Here is a 15,797-nt window from a genome sequence, read left to right as displayed (position 1 = left end):
TACTTAGAAAGTATTATAACGAAAATAAAAAATTTAAGGGGGAAAAGAAAGCATTTCTTCAATAATATTTATTCTGGTTTCTGAAAACCAAGGACAAACCATGACCCCAGTCACTTATATGAAGATCAGAGAACACAGAATGTATCTGGGCACCTCATTCACACAACAAAGACAGTGTCTAAACTCATCTCTTTTAAGTCATACTATTTCAAGACTCTTTCCTTCTTGAGGCTACACAAGTTTCTGTGTTACCACAGCATCTACCTTAATTCTGCCAGTATATAAAAGCCATACTTCCTAATAGAAAAATATGAAAATCTGCACAGGTAAGGTCTATATTTGCTTCTTGGGGGATATTTCCGTGACACAAGTAAAAGACACATGTAACGCAGGTTCCCATAAATCCCTTCCAATCATAAATGAAAAACTGCAGAGTTCAAAAAAATTACAGGGCATTTTACAGGAGCTAAATGATTTTTGTACTTCGCTTTCTTGCTTCTATACATGGCAGTAATCCAAGTCAGAAAAATTCTTTTATTTGAAGAAGTTTACTTGATAATCTAATTGTCACATAAGAAAAACCCTCATAAATTTTCTCTGGTGTCCACCCTGAAAACACAAAATTTACGAAGACAGGAATCATTTATTTAGGAATAGACTGTAGTTTGGAAATTCAATTGTTTTGTTTAAAACCACATTTATTTTTTCAGTGGGTATTTTAGGTGTATTTTATTCCATGTTACTTTGATTTTTTTCTACTTCATAATGTAGTTATAATTGCACTATCGACGCTGATGTAATGCAATGGCATATGAAGCCACTATAATGTGGAAAACAAAATCAAAGTTTTATTTTGGGAAAGAAAATAAAACCTGAATCAAAATTTCCAAAACAGAATTTTCCCTACCCATTTTTCCAGACTTTTCCAAATCATTTGCTTTCACCAGGATATGTGCAGAATTTCAAAAGATCAAAATATACTGCATAAGGCAAACTGTGAACTACAGCTAATGCTTTAAGATTGACTCAACCAGAAAAACCAAGAGTTGACAGCCTGTGCCTGACTGCATCATACATTATATCACATTGACTAAAACTGCAGAGATAGAGACCTATGCAGTGTACTTGTATCACAATGTATAGTAACTCAGAACAGTATTTTTATTTCTACAGGGAACAAAGGTTCACATTTCATATTTTAAAATAAGCAAAGAGCATGAAACTTCACCAACACTCGATATAACTACAATATAACTCACAGAAATACATATGAAAGGATGTAATACTGGCACACATAAATATAAATGCAATATAAATGCAGAAAAGAATACATAAAGGAAATTGTTGTGCCTGTATTCAACCAAGTGAGGCTTGAAGTACTTCCAATATACTAGGCATTTACAATACCCTTCTAAACAACAAAGCTGGTCCAGGAGTATTTAGCAGACACTAATTTCTTGTAATAAAGGTTGTCATGGATAGCAAGTACAAATAAGCAGAATCAGTCATAACAAGCAGGGACTACTTCTGTATTGACACCAATCCACTTGAGAAAAACTTCTGCGCTTACTCCTTCAGACTCTGAAGATTACATACTTATTCAAACAAAACCAAATCTGATTTATCTCAGGAAGTTTTAAGTCTTGATTATTTTTCTGACTGGAGACCAAGCTTCGTATCGGTAAGAAATGTGAGTTTGTACCTAGTATTTAAGAGTGTTCATTAATTTCTTGATGATTACAAGTGAAAGAGCAGTCAGAAAGTAATATTTTTAGTGGGATATAGTCCACATGTCCTTCTGACAGTCTAGATATACAGTCCAGAAATGTTTAGAGCAGTCTTCCAAAACAAAGCACTTTGCTTCCAAACATTATGCAGTTTAGTTTTCCACATTTGTAACTTCAGTCATTCCTCAATGTTCTGCTTTTCATCAAACTGATAGGCTGTACAATAGCTAGAAGTAGCAAGCTGCTTCCTTTTGCTTCACTAGCAATGTCCATGTTTCTTCTCCCTTGACTAATTTGTTTCTAATATAAGGTTGATTATAATATCTCTTTGGACAAGACTTCCTGTTTGAAATATGTTTTTATAACTTCTTATGAGCTTTGCATACAAGAGGGATTCCAGCCTGCTGGCTACCACAGAGAGATCAGCTCCACTACTACTAATGGCTGGAAAGCACATATATCCAGTAAATCAGAAATTGGTGACCATAATTTCCATGCTTTAAAATTAATTACCTTGTGCCTTTCACTGGATTGTTGTTGCATGGTTCCCAACGACCAGATCCTTCCACACTTGACTCAATGTAGTACCCAACCAGCTCCTTGGCATCTGGGGGCTCTGTCCAAGTGACAAGAACTGAAGTATCTGTATTCCTAGTTGGCAGAATACGGCCAGGAGCTTTGGGAATATCTGTGGGAGAGAAGCAAAAATAAATTAGTGGCCTGCCAGTTAAAACATACAAATAAATTAAGCATGAAATTCTATTCTTGATTATTCTAGCATGACTAGTACAGATTTAACCTTCAAAAAACTTCTCTTATTTAAATTAAATAATCTGTCAGGACTGGACAGGATCAGTAGGCTCAAGACTTTGGTGGTGATGTTCCTCACTTCTCTAGTGCCTATGATTCAGTGCATTTCCTTAAAATTATGTTTAGTTATCCCCTTGTGCTGAGTATCTGCACCAGAGATGTGATTTGGAGCTTTCTAAAAGGGAAAGTGTGCTAGGTGCACATTGAAGATCTTGTGCAGCCTGCAGGATAAGCCAGAAACCAAGGCTCCTGTTAAGTAGCAAAGTGTATCTACAGTGTTTTTTGAGAAGAGATGTTTTACTCTTCTTAAAAAATGTAGTTCATGTGCATCCAAGTGCTCTGGGAAGTTGATATGAAATGAACAGAGATAATTTGGGAATTGGATTGAAATCTGCATTGCTGTTTGGAAACAAATTGGTAATGTAGGGGTAGCTACTGATGACTTACTGTATTGAACATCTTAGCTTCTCTTCCAGTGAAAATAGTCTCTGCTTTCACGTAAGTATTAAATTCTTCACTTTTGTTTAATTTGGCAAACAAGGAAGGTTAGACTCTGCTGATGTCTGGGCTTATTTTCAATAAAGACTCCAAGTAAAACAAAACATTTTTGTACTTCCTTGAGTTTTCATTTTCTTTTGCTATTTGCAGTCTTTGCAGTTCTTGGCATTGTTATTTGCAGCTTAATTTCTTTGGTCTGCATCTGTCATTTGACTGTACATTAATGGTTGAACAACCCAAACTAAAATTATTTTAGCTGAAGAGAATAAATCACTGACTACTTTTCATACTTGAATTATTTTCTGGGCAGCTACCTGCCTGCAGACAAAACAATTAGATCATAAACTGAAAAGTTACCATGGAGGCAATTTAATACACGTAACCACACACTTACCGAGTTTGTCATCCACTACAGTGGCTTCAGTTGCTTCTGAGGGTTCGCCAATTCCAGCTGAATTGCAGCAGCGAACTCGGAAGCAATAGGATTTGCCTTCAGACAGATCAAAAACTGCAAAGCGAGGGGATTTCACAGGGATCTCGGTGTTCACCCTTTGCCAGTCCTCTGTGCCAGCAACGCACTGCAGTCAAACCCAGAAACGACGTTTAGAACACAAGTAGCTGAAGGCTGAGTATCTAACAGGACAAGGCCTTCTCCCTGGACCACTGAATTCATGTCTGCTCTGGAGAATAGGGAGACACATCACTTCTTTGGGCCTTTCCACAGAATGAGCATCTTTCAAAGTTTATGAATCTGCCAGAGGTCCACTTACTCCAGGAAACATATATAAAAGTTTACTGGTTTTAGTATACCAAAGCTAAACCCTCTCCACTGCAAGGAAGCGATGTTATTAACTGCACCCAGTCTGGACCATTTTCAAAATAAGTTCTGCAGATATTCAGCATTATGTTGAGAGCAAAACCCTAACATTACCACTTTGCTTCTAGATGCTCTTGTGGCATTCTTAGTGGTTTTGGGGTGGCTTTCAGAATTAATCAGGATTTGACCTTCATTTTCCAGAAAAGAATTCACATATGAAATTAATTTGTGAATTGTTTTTACTTCTGTGGCTAGAAATTTTACATACCATGATCGCTTATACCACTAATATTCGTGATTCATTTTTTGCTTTGATTTACATTAAGTATAATTTCAAGTGATAGTTCTGGATTCTGAGGGATTCAAATTCTCAGGAGGATGTTATCAGACTGTGTGACATTAGTGCTGAGTACTCAGCATGCAATTGGTTATTAAAAAGCTTTCTTATATGGGAACTCAAAATTCATATATTCATCCTCTCTACGGCTGTTGCTAAGTGAAACTCATTTATTTGGACCAGATTTTGTATGAGAGATGGAAAACATAATGGGAAGATATTTATGTCTCCCTTGATGACACCTCTAGACTGATAGAAAAAAACATTGATAAAAAAGTTTGAGCCAAGAGATGCAAGTAGAAAGGGTGATGGTGTGAAGAATTTTCTAGGCTAGCAGCCATGCAAAAACACCTCAGAAAAGCAGAACAGTGAAATTAAAACTGATTCTGTCCTAGGAACTCAGAAAAGAAATTTTGTGATCTTTGTTGAGTTGGTGGAGCAAATGGAAAGCTAATGTAGAGGATAAACATGAAAAGGCAGCTGGAATAGAAAGTGCTGATGCCAAGAAACTCCTGTAAAATGCAGCCATCCAAAATGTTAACAATCTGTCCTGCCAGACAAGCTTCATTTATACAAATTATATATATATATATATATAACATCATACACGTATGAGATGCATATATAAAAAATAAACATGTATCATATATATACATAAGAGATATCTATATATATAAGCATGTGACTTTGCTCTGTGCTTTCACATTATAGAGGGAGTTTTGTTCTGTCTACTCTAGGTAGGTCACTGACACAATTCAAGAAGAATTTTACTGGGTGTGACACATTCTTCATCTACTTTCCTATTTCCCATCTTTTTTTTATTCCTAGTTTGGCTTAATCTACAGTTTGACCGTTATCTTGACAAACTTCTAATCCTTGCCCTAATTTGAAAGTCTCAGACAGAAATGAAAGTTAACCAGAGGTCCAGAAGAGATGACTAAAGAAACGGCAAATATTGCCAGAGCATGATTCTGATTCTGTCCAATTTTACCTTTTCCACAAAGTACATGATACCCTCATGGCCCCGCTGTCCAGGAGGTTTCCAGCTAAGCACAACATAGTTCTTGGTGGCCTCAATAACTTGGAGGTCTGTGGGGGGACCAGGAACAACACCCTCTGAAGGACAGGGAAAAACAATAGGAAAAAAATTCAATTATTTTGGTTTTGTATCAGAATTAGCATCATAATTAAAAAGTAAGAGTATCAATATACCTCAGATTTTTTAAAATGTAGAGTTAAAAGTCTTATAAATATTTGGTTTAAATTTCGTTCTTTTAATTCTAAGTATTATTTTGTTAGGTCCTGAATAATGAAACCTCACCTCAACAACCAAGTTGTTGAATTATTCAAGGTCAAGTGACTCTCAGAACAACAAACTTTGGGTGAGTGCCAAAGTCCACTGAACTCAGAGTTTCCCTAATTACTCAGCCAGCTTCACATCAGACTTTTGTAGGCAAAAGGGTTGTGTTTACCTGCAGGTTCTTCCTCAGTCACAATAATCTGTCCAGTCCAAGGAGCAGAAGGGTGACCTGAAACAAATGTCAGAGATAACAGAGAAGTAGGAGACCAGGAAATTTTCAAACAAAGAAAACTGACTCTTCCGTGGTTCAAAACTAATGTTTGCAAGATCCCAATGAGCTCCATTTCTGGTTAATGCTGTGACTGTTGCTCATGTAGCAAGCTAGTTACCCAAGCTAGTTTTAGGCTTACCAGCTTGAATATTGAGAGAAGCTCAGCATTTAACATAGCTAGAAAACTTAATCCACTGAAACATCTATTCCTTCCTGAAATGTCACTGAAGTCTCCTAGGTGACAAGCAGAGGTATTTGGTTCACTCAGCTCATCATTTTCAGAGAATTAGTTTCAGCTTTATTTTCCATCCTCTACTGCTTTGGTTTAACAGCTCACTTATTAAAGGAACAGCCACATTCCTGCAGGCTGCATCTTGTCTCTTTTTAACCACTTTCCCTCACATTACCAGCTTTTAAGTCATGGGTCACAGTCACAAACAGGCTCAGCTTGACTCAACATGTCCACTTGATAAATTTGGGTGGCTCTCTGAGCAACCAATATTTTATCACACTATTGCAGTTATGCATTCAGCTTTCAACCAGGTCAGTGTACTTTCAGAGATAATTTTTGCAAGCGCTGTTCTCCGCTTCCACATTGTTCACCTTACATTGGTTGACTGGAGATGAAAGAAGAGAGGGAGCAGGTGGGGAGAAAAGATTATAAGGGATGAGAGGAGATATAATAGGAGTAGGCCACCAAACCCAGACTTCACCCCCTGTGACAGCTTCCATGCTGCCCACTGAGAAGAAGAGCTGCCCCTCCTCCCAGAGTTAGGGTTTCACATGTCTGACTGAGTGCAGTGTTTCTTGGCAATGCCAAATCTCCTTCCTCTGGCCTTTTGTTTTATCTTGAATGGGAATCTAGCTCATCTGGCTGCAGCATTATACACCGTAGCTCATACCAGCTGGGACCATGGGAGCACCGTAATTTTGTGTACGATACCCCTTCATATTGGACCATTTTTAATAGTAAAACTTCTTCAGAAACATGTAGAAATAGATTTTGAATAGAAGTAGAAATTTATTTTAGGAAAATAATTATGCCATATGGGTAGAGAGGTAGGTTTGGAAGCAAAATGGCTGAGACATTGTGAGGCCACAGGAGAAATATCCTTGACTTGTAAAATGCTAACCTTAAAGCAGAGAGGGTGGGATCTGTTGGGCTGTCCTGGTGTTGTTCTGATGTTATTGCAAGATTTGGATTGTCACATGAGCACAGAGTCAGCCACCCTTGTCTGTGGCTCAGAGAGAGACTATTCACAGGATTCGTTCAGCTATTTTGTTGGCTGAACAAAAGCAAGTCTCTCTAGGCAACTAAACTCTCCTGTGCCTTTTTCCGCACTTCCTGCAAGTTTGGAGCATAGCATTGCAGTCAGCCAAAGCCATTTCAGCAGATAGAACCCGTAGTGCAAAGAGCGCTGGGATAATTTCTTCCCGCAAAGCTGTCTCCAAAGAATATTTTGGCTTTGCATTGCTCCCTCTAGTGGGATTTCGAAGGCTTGTGAGTTGATAGTCATACTTTTTTTTTTTTTTTAATGAGTTGTGACTTCTTAAACCTCTCAATGCAACCTGTAAAAAGCACATCTTACTTCTAAGCCTGGCTCTGTCTGCAGGGTCCAGAGCAGCCACAGGCTCTGACACCCGGGATGGCAGGCTGACACCTGCTTTGTTCACCGCTCGGACTCGGAAAATGTAGGAACGGCCTTCAATCAGACCAGTGACAGGGAAACGAGCAAACTTCACGGGATTCTCATTGCACTGGGTCCAGTGGGAGGTGCCAACCTCACACCTGAAAAATAAAAACAGCAAGAGCAGTGCTGGGAAGGGAAAAACATGAACTCAGGGCACCCACACGCCTTTGCAGCTTCACCATCTGTTTGTGTTCATTGGCTGGTCTGTACCAGTTTCCTCAGCAGAATTATAAACTGGTGACATCAAAGCAGCTGCACCAAGGCGTCAGGCTGAAGTACCAGCTGGGCATGCACTAAATCCCCCACAGCTGCACCCCTTCTATCCTGAACTGAAAAAGGGATAAGAGCAGACTCACTCTACTGTTTAAACCCTTCAAAGTATGCTTAGGGAGTGTCAGCTTTAGCATACTTGAAGGGACAGGAACTATGCCTCTCTTGTGGTTGCCAGAAGGGCACTACTTCATCTTTCCTGCACAATGCTGCACTGTACACCCCACAAGACACTAGGCTTCATGGGGTGCAGAGACCCCCACTGTGAGTTCTGGGACCAGCCCAGCACAGAGATGGCTGTGAATGGGGTTAAAGTAGGGCACTTAGTCAGACCCTGCTGCAGAGACCAGACCACTGGGGCTGCCAAGGGAGCCTGTGGTGTGCTGGCTGCAGTCCCTGCAATGACAAGGCCCCGTGTGGTGATGCTGGTCCCACAAGTGTGAAGCCTCACACATATCAGGAAGCTGTTTTCTGTCAGAAGGAAGAGATGACAAGCAGCCACTTCCAATCAGGGAGCCAGGAGAAGCCTGTGGTGATGGCTTCCCTGTGTCCAGCAACATGGTCAACAGGAACGTGACCTTGCAGCTTAGAAAAGACTTTTTATTGCGGGTGAGATATCTGCCAAAGAGAATGTTACAGGTCCTACCCAGATTTCTTGGTACATGCAAGAATCCCTCTTGAGAATTTTTACCATCCCACTCAGGGTGGTTTTGTGGTTCTTGTGCCTGCTTGGGGTGAGGGACACCCAAGCTTTCCTTCTACCATTAGCACAGACCAGTCCTGCTGGCTCAAGCCACTCCCTCACTCCACAAGGCAGCTAGGGGCTACCCTGGCTGAACATGTGGGTCCCTAAGTCCCTTAGGTGGGATCCAACATTGGAGAGCAGTTACACAGCTTTGAATTTGGGAGCAAATGCAGAATAAAGGAGGTGAACACAAAAGAAAAAAAGAAATGCCATTTCTCTTGCAGTTACTCTCAGTGCTAACATCCCTCAACAGCCTCATTTTAAAATGAGATATTGTTGTTCAGAGTCCAGTCCTGTCTTTTGTTTAGGATCGATGAATGTTAAAGAGCCATAGCTTAGACCTAGCAGAGCATAATTACAGCAGTGACTGACACTCAAAAGTTATCAAAACTGTAAAGTTATATTTGAGTGTTAGATTATTTCACAAAGCAATACCCTCTTTTTACAGATATATACTTTATGTATATCCAAAGGCATAATATAATGGCATAATTCACATATATATATATATATATATATATATACACACACACATACACACATAAATGTTTGGGTGTTTTTTACACATCTTTAAATAAGCCCAGAGGAACCTCATATTACTCTATTACTGAAATTCAGAAAAATATTACCAGCACTGAAGATAATTGTCACTCTCAAAATACTGACTTAATTTCTTAAATCACAGGCTTCTAGGATCCCGCCACTGTGTGTAACACATGGAGGTTTCATATTTTAAAAATTATTTCCATGAAGCTTTTGAACCTAACAGCTGGAATAATAACAGCATATGGGAAAGAAACCCAAGTCATTTTAAAATAATATTTTGCTTCCTGGTACATAGTAACTATTAGGAGAGAGGCAAGAGAGCCCTGGTACTGAAGGAGCACAGCTGTCTGATGCAGAACTACCAAACACCACAAAATCCTGAGGCCTCTCAAGTCTCAGAGGAAGCAGCAAGGGCTGAGCTGTGCAGATCTTGCAGAACCCTTTCTATTCAATTAAATGAATGAAGATGAGATTATTTCCATGAAAGATTAGGCCCAGCCAATCCAAGACAAAAAAAAAATCAATTTTCTTCTGGCCAGAAAGAAGAATGAAAATAACAAATGACTATTTTATCTCATGTTTTTCAGTGTGCTTTTATTTTTTGAGTTAGAATGAGCAGCAATATGAATTCTCCAGTCCAGCACACTCACTGACCTGTCAATGAAATATCCAAGGATGGGGTTTCCTCCATCGACAGCGGGTTGCTTCCAGGAGACAATGACATAATCTTTGTTGGCATCTAAGCACTGCACATCCAGTGGTGCACCAGGGGCTCCAGGGATTTCAGCATCAGCATCTGTGAGGATGGAGAAATATGTTTGCAAATGTGAACCACAGTTCTTTCACAATTATTAATCTTTAAGGACCAAATTGTGTTCCTATTGGCTTCAAAAAAGTGTTTGCTTTTATATTGCCAGTGTTTTTCTACACTTCTGGCTTTTCTTTGTAACCTTTACAAATATTTAATATTTTACAGCATACTGTAAATGTAATTCACCTAGACATTTTAAATGGCATTAGTACCCTGCATTCTGGTTAGGGAGCTGCGAGAGACACCATTGAACTGACAACTTGGCAGCCAGGCAATAGTTGAATCAAAAATATTCACCCACTGGATACAACAATACTGAATTAAATATCTTATCTCCACTCACAGTCCTTCATTGTTTGATTTTGGTTGGGGCTGTGAACTGCAAAGGTATCAAAACCTTTTGAAGTTTAATTATATTACACATACATTATCACTGTGGAATATAATCTTCATATCGATGAGTATATTTCTCCTTTGAAGTGTTTACCACAAATCTGGGACTGCTGGTGTCAAAGGGCCTTGACTCCAGCATCAGCTTCTGGACATGTATTATCTAAAGCTTTGAAAAATAGAGCATAGTGCTGGGCACTGGGGAATTTTACTGTCTACACACAGTCTGATTTGTGAGACGGTTTAATTTTCATGTAGAGAAAAACAACCTTTGCAGGAAGAATCTGTGAAAGACTTTCAAATTAGAGATGTTGCTTCTCTGCAGAATAGCATTGATTTGTACCATTCTGAGCTACTTCAAAAGAATACCTAAGATGTATATACCTGAATAAAAATATTTTGCTAATAAATATTATTCAGATATTCTATACAAACCCCCAGAATTCTTAAAAAGGTTTAATGTTTCGGGGCATTATAGGTTTTTGTTTTACACTACACAGTAATCTCTATTTTTCATGATTTTGACTTTCAGGAAAAAAATGCCTTATTAGAGTATTTAATATGCTTCATTACGTAAAACAGAAGTCTTCCAAAAAAATATATCCCAGCCACACTTTACAGAGTCTTCTCTTATTGGCAGCGCAGCATCCCACAGAGCTTTTGAAGCTGTGCCAAAGTCGCCGAGTCCAGGTTCTAATTACAGGTAACTCAATGCATTTTAAGAAATGGTAACACAGAGAGTAAACCAGTTAACATCACAAAATACTAAGAACATTAAGAGTAATGACAACAATATGTCTTCAGTGATCTCTTTGTGAAAGGTTTTAATTGTCCATAGTTACCACTTGACAGAACATGAGGTAACACAGTTTCTTTCCAAGACACTCTGGGAAACAGCTGGGAGAACCAGCACTGCTAATCAGCCTCTAGGAGGCTAGGATTTCATCCATGCTAGCCTGCTGACAAATGATGACCTGTAACCATGGCAGAGGAGTCGCATATGCTCCCGAAGCCCATCTGAACATGTAACATTATGAGCCTCTCTTCCATTGATACACTGTGATTTCTGTGTGTGACACAAAAAGACAACTGCTCCAGCTAAAACACCAGAGCTGCCATTTAACACAAATCTGGCTACAGTTTGGGAGGAGCAATGAGGAATACAGTAGCCAATCAAGATTGTGGGGGCCATTTAAATAGGAATGTAGAATATAATTAATGTAATTAGAATTTGGTAAACACACCCATTGGCTAGGAAGATACTCTGCTGAAAGGGATGGTGGGTTCAGTCAGGTCACACCTGTGTTGCCAGAAGATGTAACAGGATTGAGGGTGATCATTTATTTATATGGCAGCACAATGTAAAGCAAATAAAGAAAGACAAGTCCTATTTCTTGTCAGGAAGCTCATTTCAATAGGTTCTTTCTTCAGGTGATGAAAACATCTGCTTCAGTTGTATTTTCTGAGCAGGTTGTTATCTCACACAGCTCTGCTGAACTTGGCAACAAGGAGCCATTCTGGGCATGGCCTCAGAGCCAAGAATTTCCAGAGCCTTTTGAATTAGCATTACACACTTCAGCTGCTTTTAGCAGCTGGGACAGATATAGAATCAGCACACAATGTGATAGCCATGGCTCCTTTTAAAGAAATAATTCTCAATGGATAGTCAATGAAGGTTTTGATGGTACAAGCAAACAACATTTACAAAAATTACATTTTAATTCTAATCTTTGCTTCATTATTTCAGAGAATCACACAATGGTTGAGATTGGCAGACAGCTACAGATATTGCCTAGTTTAGCCCCTGGCTCAAAGCAGAGTCAGCCGGAGCTGGTTGCCCAGGGCCATGCCAAATCAGGGTTTGGGTAACTCCAAGGACTGAGACTCCACAGCCTGTCTGGGTAACCTGTTCCAATGTTATTTTACTCCCCTCCATCAAGTACACATGGATAAACTCCTCCCATGATCTCTCTTTTCCAGGTTGAACAGTCCCAGCTCTCTCAGCCTTTCCTCATATTGAGAGATGCTCCAAGCTCTAAATCACCTTCACATCCCTTCAGTGGCCTCACTCCAGTGAGCCCATGTCTCTTTTGTGGGGGATCCCAGAATTGGATCTAGCATTCTAGATGAGCCCCACCAGTTTTGAGTAGATGGGAAGGGTCACCTCCTCAGCCTGCTCGCAATGCTTTTCCTAATGCAGCCCAAGATGCCACTATCTTTCTTTGTGACAAGGATATATGTTCACCTTGGTGTCCACCAGGACCCTTCCTGAAAAGCAGCTCTCCAGACAGACACCAACACATACTGCTGCATGAGATTATGCTTCTCCAGGTGCAGATCTTTGTGTTTCCCTTCCACTGTAGTGTTTCCCGCAACGTACATTAGAGAGAATGCCTCAAATGGCACACAAGATCTTGATAAAAATAGTGCAGTTTAGCTAGCAGTGGGATGGTTATAAAAATACATTTTTAAGTTATTATGTGGATTTTTCCTCCTTATGACTTATGTTCAGAGTACTGAACATAATACCCTAAATTTCCTCCTCAGGATGTCAATGGAGTTTAGAAGTCTTCGGGCACGTGACACCAACGCCTGACACATGCATCGATTTTTTTCCAGAGACATTGACTGGAATCTATATTGTTAGCATCTATTAATAGGAAATGATTATTCCATTTTTATTGTTGGGAGTGGGGAAAAAAAACCTCAAATATCTGAGACTGATTTTGCCAACATGTTTTCCTCAGCTCTGTAGTGAGTCTTGTGCACAAGGCAGTATCCTACCTCGAACAAAGACATAACCGCTGTACTCCTCGTAGTACTCTCCCATCGCCACGCGGAGCGTGTAGAGACCTTCGTCTTCCTTGTTTGCATGAGTCAGTGTTAAAGAAGCTCGCTCCCCACTCCACTGCATCTGGACCCATTTGGATGGTGTGATAAGAACACCTAGGAATTAGGGAGTTTCACCATGAGAACCAGCTGGATCTTCTGAGGAATAGATTCTGAATGTGGAGAATATATTGGAATAGCTTGGGAATACGGAAGAGACCATTCTTATTAGACAACATTCCCTCTTTGAAAACAGTCATAAATAACGTCTAATTCTGCTCCTTTGACAACTTTGCCTTTGATTTCAAAGTGTTACTTCAGAAAGCAATACTTTTTTATCAGCTGTTACACAACACTGTGCAACTACTTAAAAAATATCTCGGTGTAGAAATAAAATAGTAAAAGCTATATGAGCTCTATAAATGGGCCACAGAGATGCTGGATCTGATAAAAATGCTTCTAATTTAAATTATTTTTAAGAAATAAAAAATCCCTAGAAGACATCTTCACAATGCTTTGTCAGTTTTCTGTATTTTCACATCAAAATTCTAAATTTTGAAACAATTCTAGTTGAAAAAGAGTAAATATTACCATTGGAAAACCTGAGAAAATGATGACCAAATCATAACGTTGACATGAGCTGAAATAAGTAAAGATTTACATGATGAAGTTTGTATTTCTTCTTGTCAAACATTCTCACCATTTCTGTACCACTCAATATCTGGTTTGAAGCGTTTGATATCAGGATTGATGACAACTGTGCAGCCCAGACTCATTGTCTCGCCTTCTCTCCCAAAGGCTACATCAAACTTGTCGACAAAGCTGATTTCAAACCTGGAAGCATAGCCATGAGGGGTAACAGCAACTGTATAAAAGAAAAAAAAATCTGGTTTTCTTTCCTTCTGTGAGAAGAGTAGGAAGAAAAAGTATTCAGTGATTATGAATATGGTCCCACGTAAAGTTCAAGGTATAAAGAGGAACAATATGCATATTAAGTCATCATCTTCAGAGGTAATTGCAGTGTTGGATAATACAAGCCCTTTCTATCACAGAGAATCACCTATTTCTTTATTCATACAATTCTAGTTCTTACATTGATTTCATTTTAGCAGGGAGAGGCTTCTGCAGAATTTAATTTCAGAATTTTCAAAATTTTAAATCTGGTGTTTTATCATAAGGTTTGATTTATACACTTAAAAAAATTTCTATTTGTGATTAATTATTTATTCAGGTCAAGTTGATCTTTAGCTTATATGGTTCTTCTCTTTTTCCATTTAAACTCCTTGCTCTATCTCAGAGCAGTCATGTGTCCACTCAGCCTTTGTTTTTGTAGGCTAGTAAGCCTTTGTGGGGACTACTATCAATATAAAATGAGGTCTCCAATCCCCCAGGCATTCAGGTAGCCTGTGTCTATACTTGTTCCTGAATTTACCTCTCCTAATGCTGTGTGTCCCAAGTTATGCAGTTTTCCAGACAGAATACCTAAGTGCTTTTCATTTGTACCTCACATACATGGCAGAGGGGCTTCCGTGTTTGTTTTGAAAGCAGCTCAGCTGATAAAACCTAAGGTCAGACTTTCCTTTTATGCAACTAGCCTACACTGATAACTCTCCCTGTGATCAATGAATATATGCAAATTGTGATCTTTCTTTCTCATAACCGAGTGATAGATCCCAGATTTTATTGGAAAAATATGTCCTTGCATTATGCAATGCTGTACATAATCTTGTATCTATAATTTCAGAGCTTTGGTATATGAATGCCAGCTAGTAATGCCTTTGTAGAATATCTGGGATCCTAAGTCTAGAAGTCTCATCTGTCAAACCTTTCATGGGGTTCCTAGGGAACCTTCACCCCCTTGGCATACATGGGTGGATTTTCTTATCACCATGGAAGCATGGATGCAATATTGTTAAAATGTGAGGTTCTCAGGTAAAATGCACTACAGTTTTTACCTTGATATATCCCAAATAGTCTCACTGGGTTCTGCATATTTAATCTTTTCTATGCATTTTCTGTGCATTTTCACAGCTTATGAAATCAGATAAGCAGCAGACAACAATGAAGTCACCTACTCTATGTAGGCTCATGCTTCCCCATGCCATGTTTTACATACTGCAAAAGAGGAAGTGTCTCTCTCTCTGACAGATTCTATTTCATAATGAAGTACAATATTAACAGGATGTTTCTTATATAAGCCAACAGACCTAGAAGGAAATGCCATTTTCCCCTGCTAGTGAGGCTAACACCATGTGAAATTGTAGAGCTCCACACCGTTGTAAATCAGACCTGCTTCTCTTTAAAATAATGTTACTAAATATTCTGCTTAGTCATGTGTCATGATGTCACAACTATAAATGGAAGTGTCAAAGAAACATATTGTAACTTACATGGAGAGAGGGAAAGATTTCTAGAATGCAAAAGACTTGCATCAATTTCTCCCTTGTACCCTACACAGAAAGAGACAAAATTGGTCACTATCACCAAGAGGTAAAGGCTCTGTGAGCCACAAAAGCAAAACTGGTAATGTGCATCTTAACAAAAAAAAAAAACCTTGAAGAAAATATTTTGCAACCTACTCTTTACCACGAGGGAAGCATAAACTGAAACTTCTCCTTTAACATTCATAGCAGAGGCATGATACTGGGCAGTGTCATCAAATTCACACCTGAAATTATAGAAATGATTAGGCAGAGCACCCATTTACTCCTTGGCATAGCCTCTCCAATGTTTTAGATTAAGGAAACCCTCAGAA

The 15,797-nt window shown here is 39.1% G+C and overlaps 1 protein-coding gene across 2 annotated transcripts in view; it reads right to left on the bottom strand.

Annotated features, from left to right (window-relative positions):
• The window catches only part of MYOM1 (myomesin 1), an 84,082-nt gene that overhangs the window by 44,603 nt on the left and 23,682 nt on the right, over positions 1-15,797 (bottom strand). For both annotated transcript variants that reach the window (XM_069004546.1, XM_069004547.1), the window contains exons 7-16: positions 15,622-15,710; positions 15,433-15,492; positions 13,743-13,907; positions 12,998-13,159; positions 9,667-9,808; positions 7,350-7,549; positions 5,662-5,718; positions 5,181-5,305; positions 3,430-3,613; positions 2,241-2,415 (exon numbers count right to left, since the gene is read on the bottom strand). In XM_069004546.1, the coding sequence (XP_068860647.1) occupies positions 2,241-2,415; positions 3,430-3,613; positions 5,181-5,305; positions 5,662-5,718; positions 7,350-7,549; positions 9,667-9,808; positions 12,998-13,159; positions 13,743-13,907; positions 15,433-15,492; positions 15,622-15,710 (1,359 nt within the window). The remainder of the gene's footprint in view (positions 1-2,240; positions 2,416-3,429; positions 3,614-5,180; positions 5,306-5,661; positions 5,719-7,349; positions 7,550-9,666; positions 9,809-12,997; positions 13,160-13,742; positions 13,908-15,432; positions 15,493-15,621; positions 15,711-15,797) is intronic.

The sequence above is a fragment of the Aphelocoma coerulescens genome, chromosome 2 (genome assembly GCF_041296385.1).
Source record: "Aphelocoma coerulescens isolate FSJ_1873_10779 chromosome 2, UR_Acoe_1.0, whole genome shotgun sequence".
NCBI classification, from domain to species: domain Eukaryota; kingdom Metazoa; phylum Chordata; class Aves; order Passeriformes; family Corvidae; genus Aphelocoma; species Aphelocoma coerulescens.
Note: the sequence above shows the minus strand (reverse complement) of the source record. Positions and strands in the feature narration are given on the sequence as shown.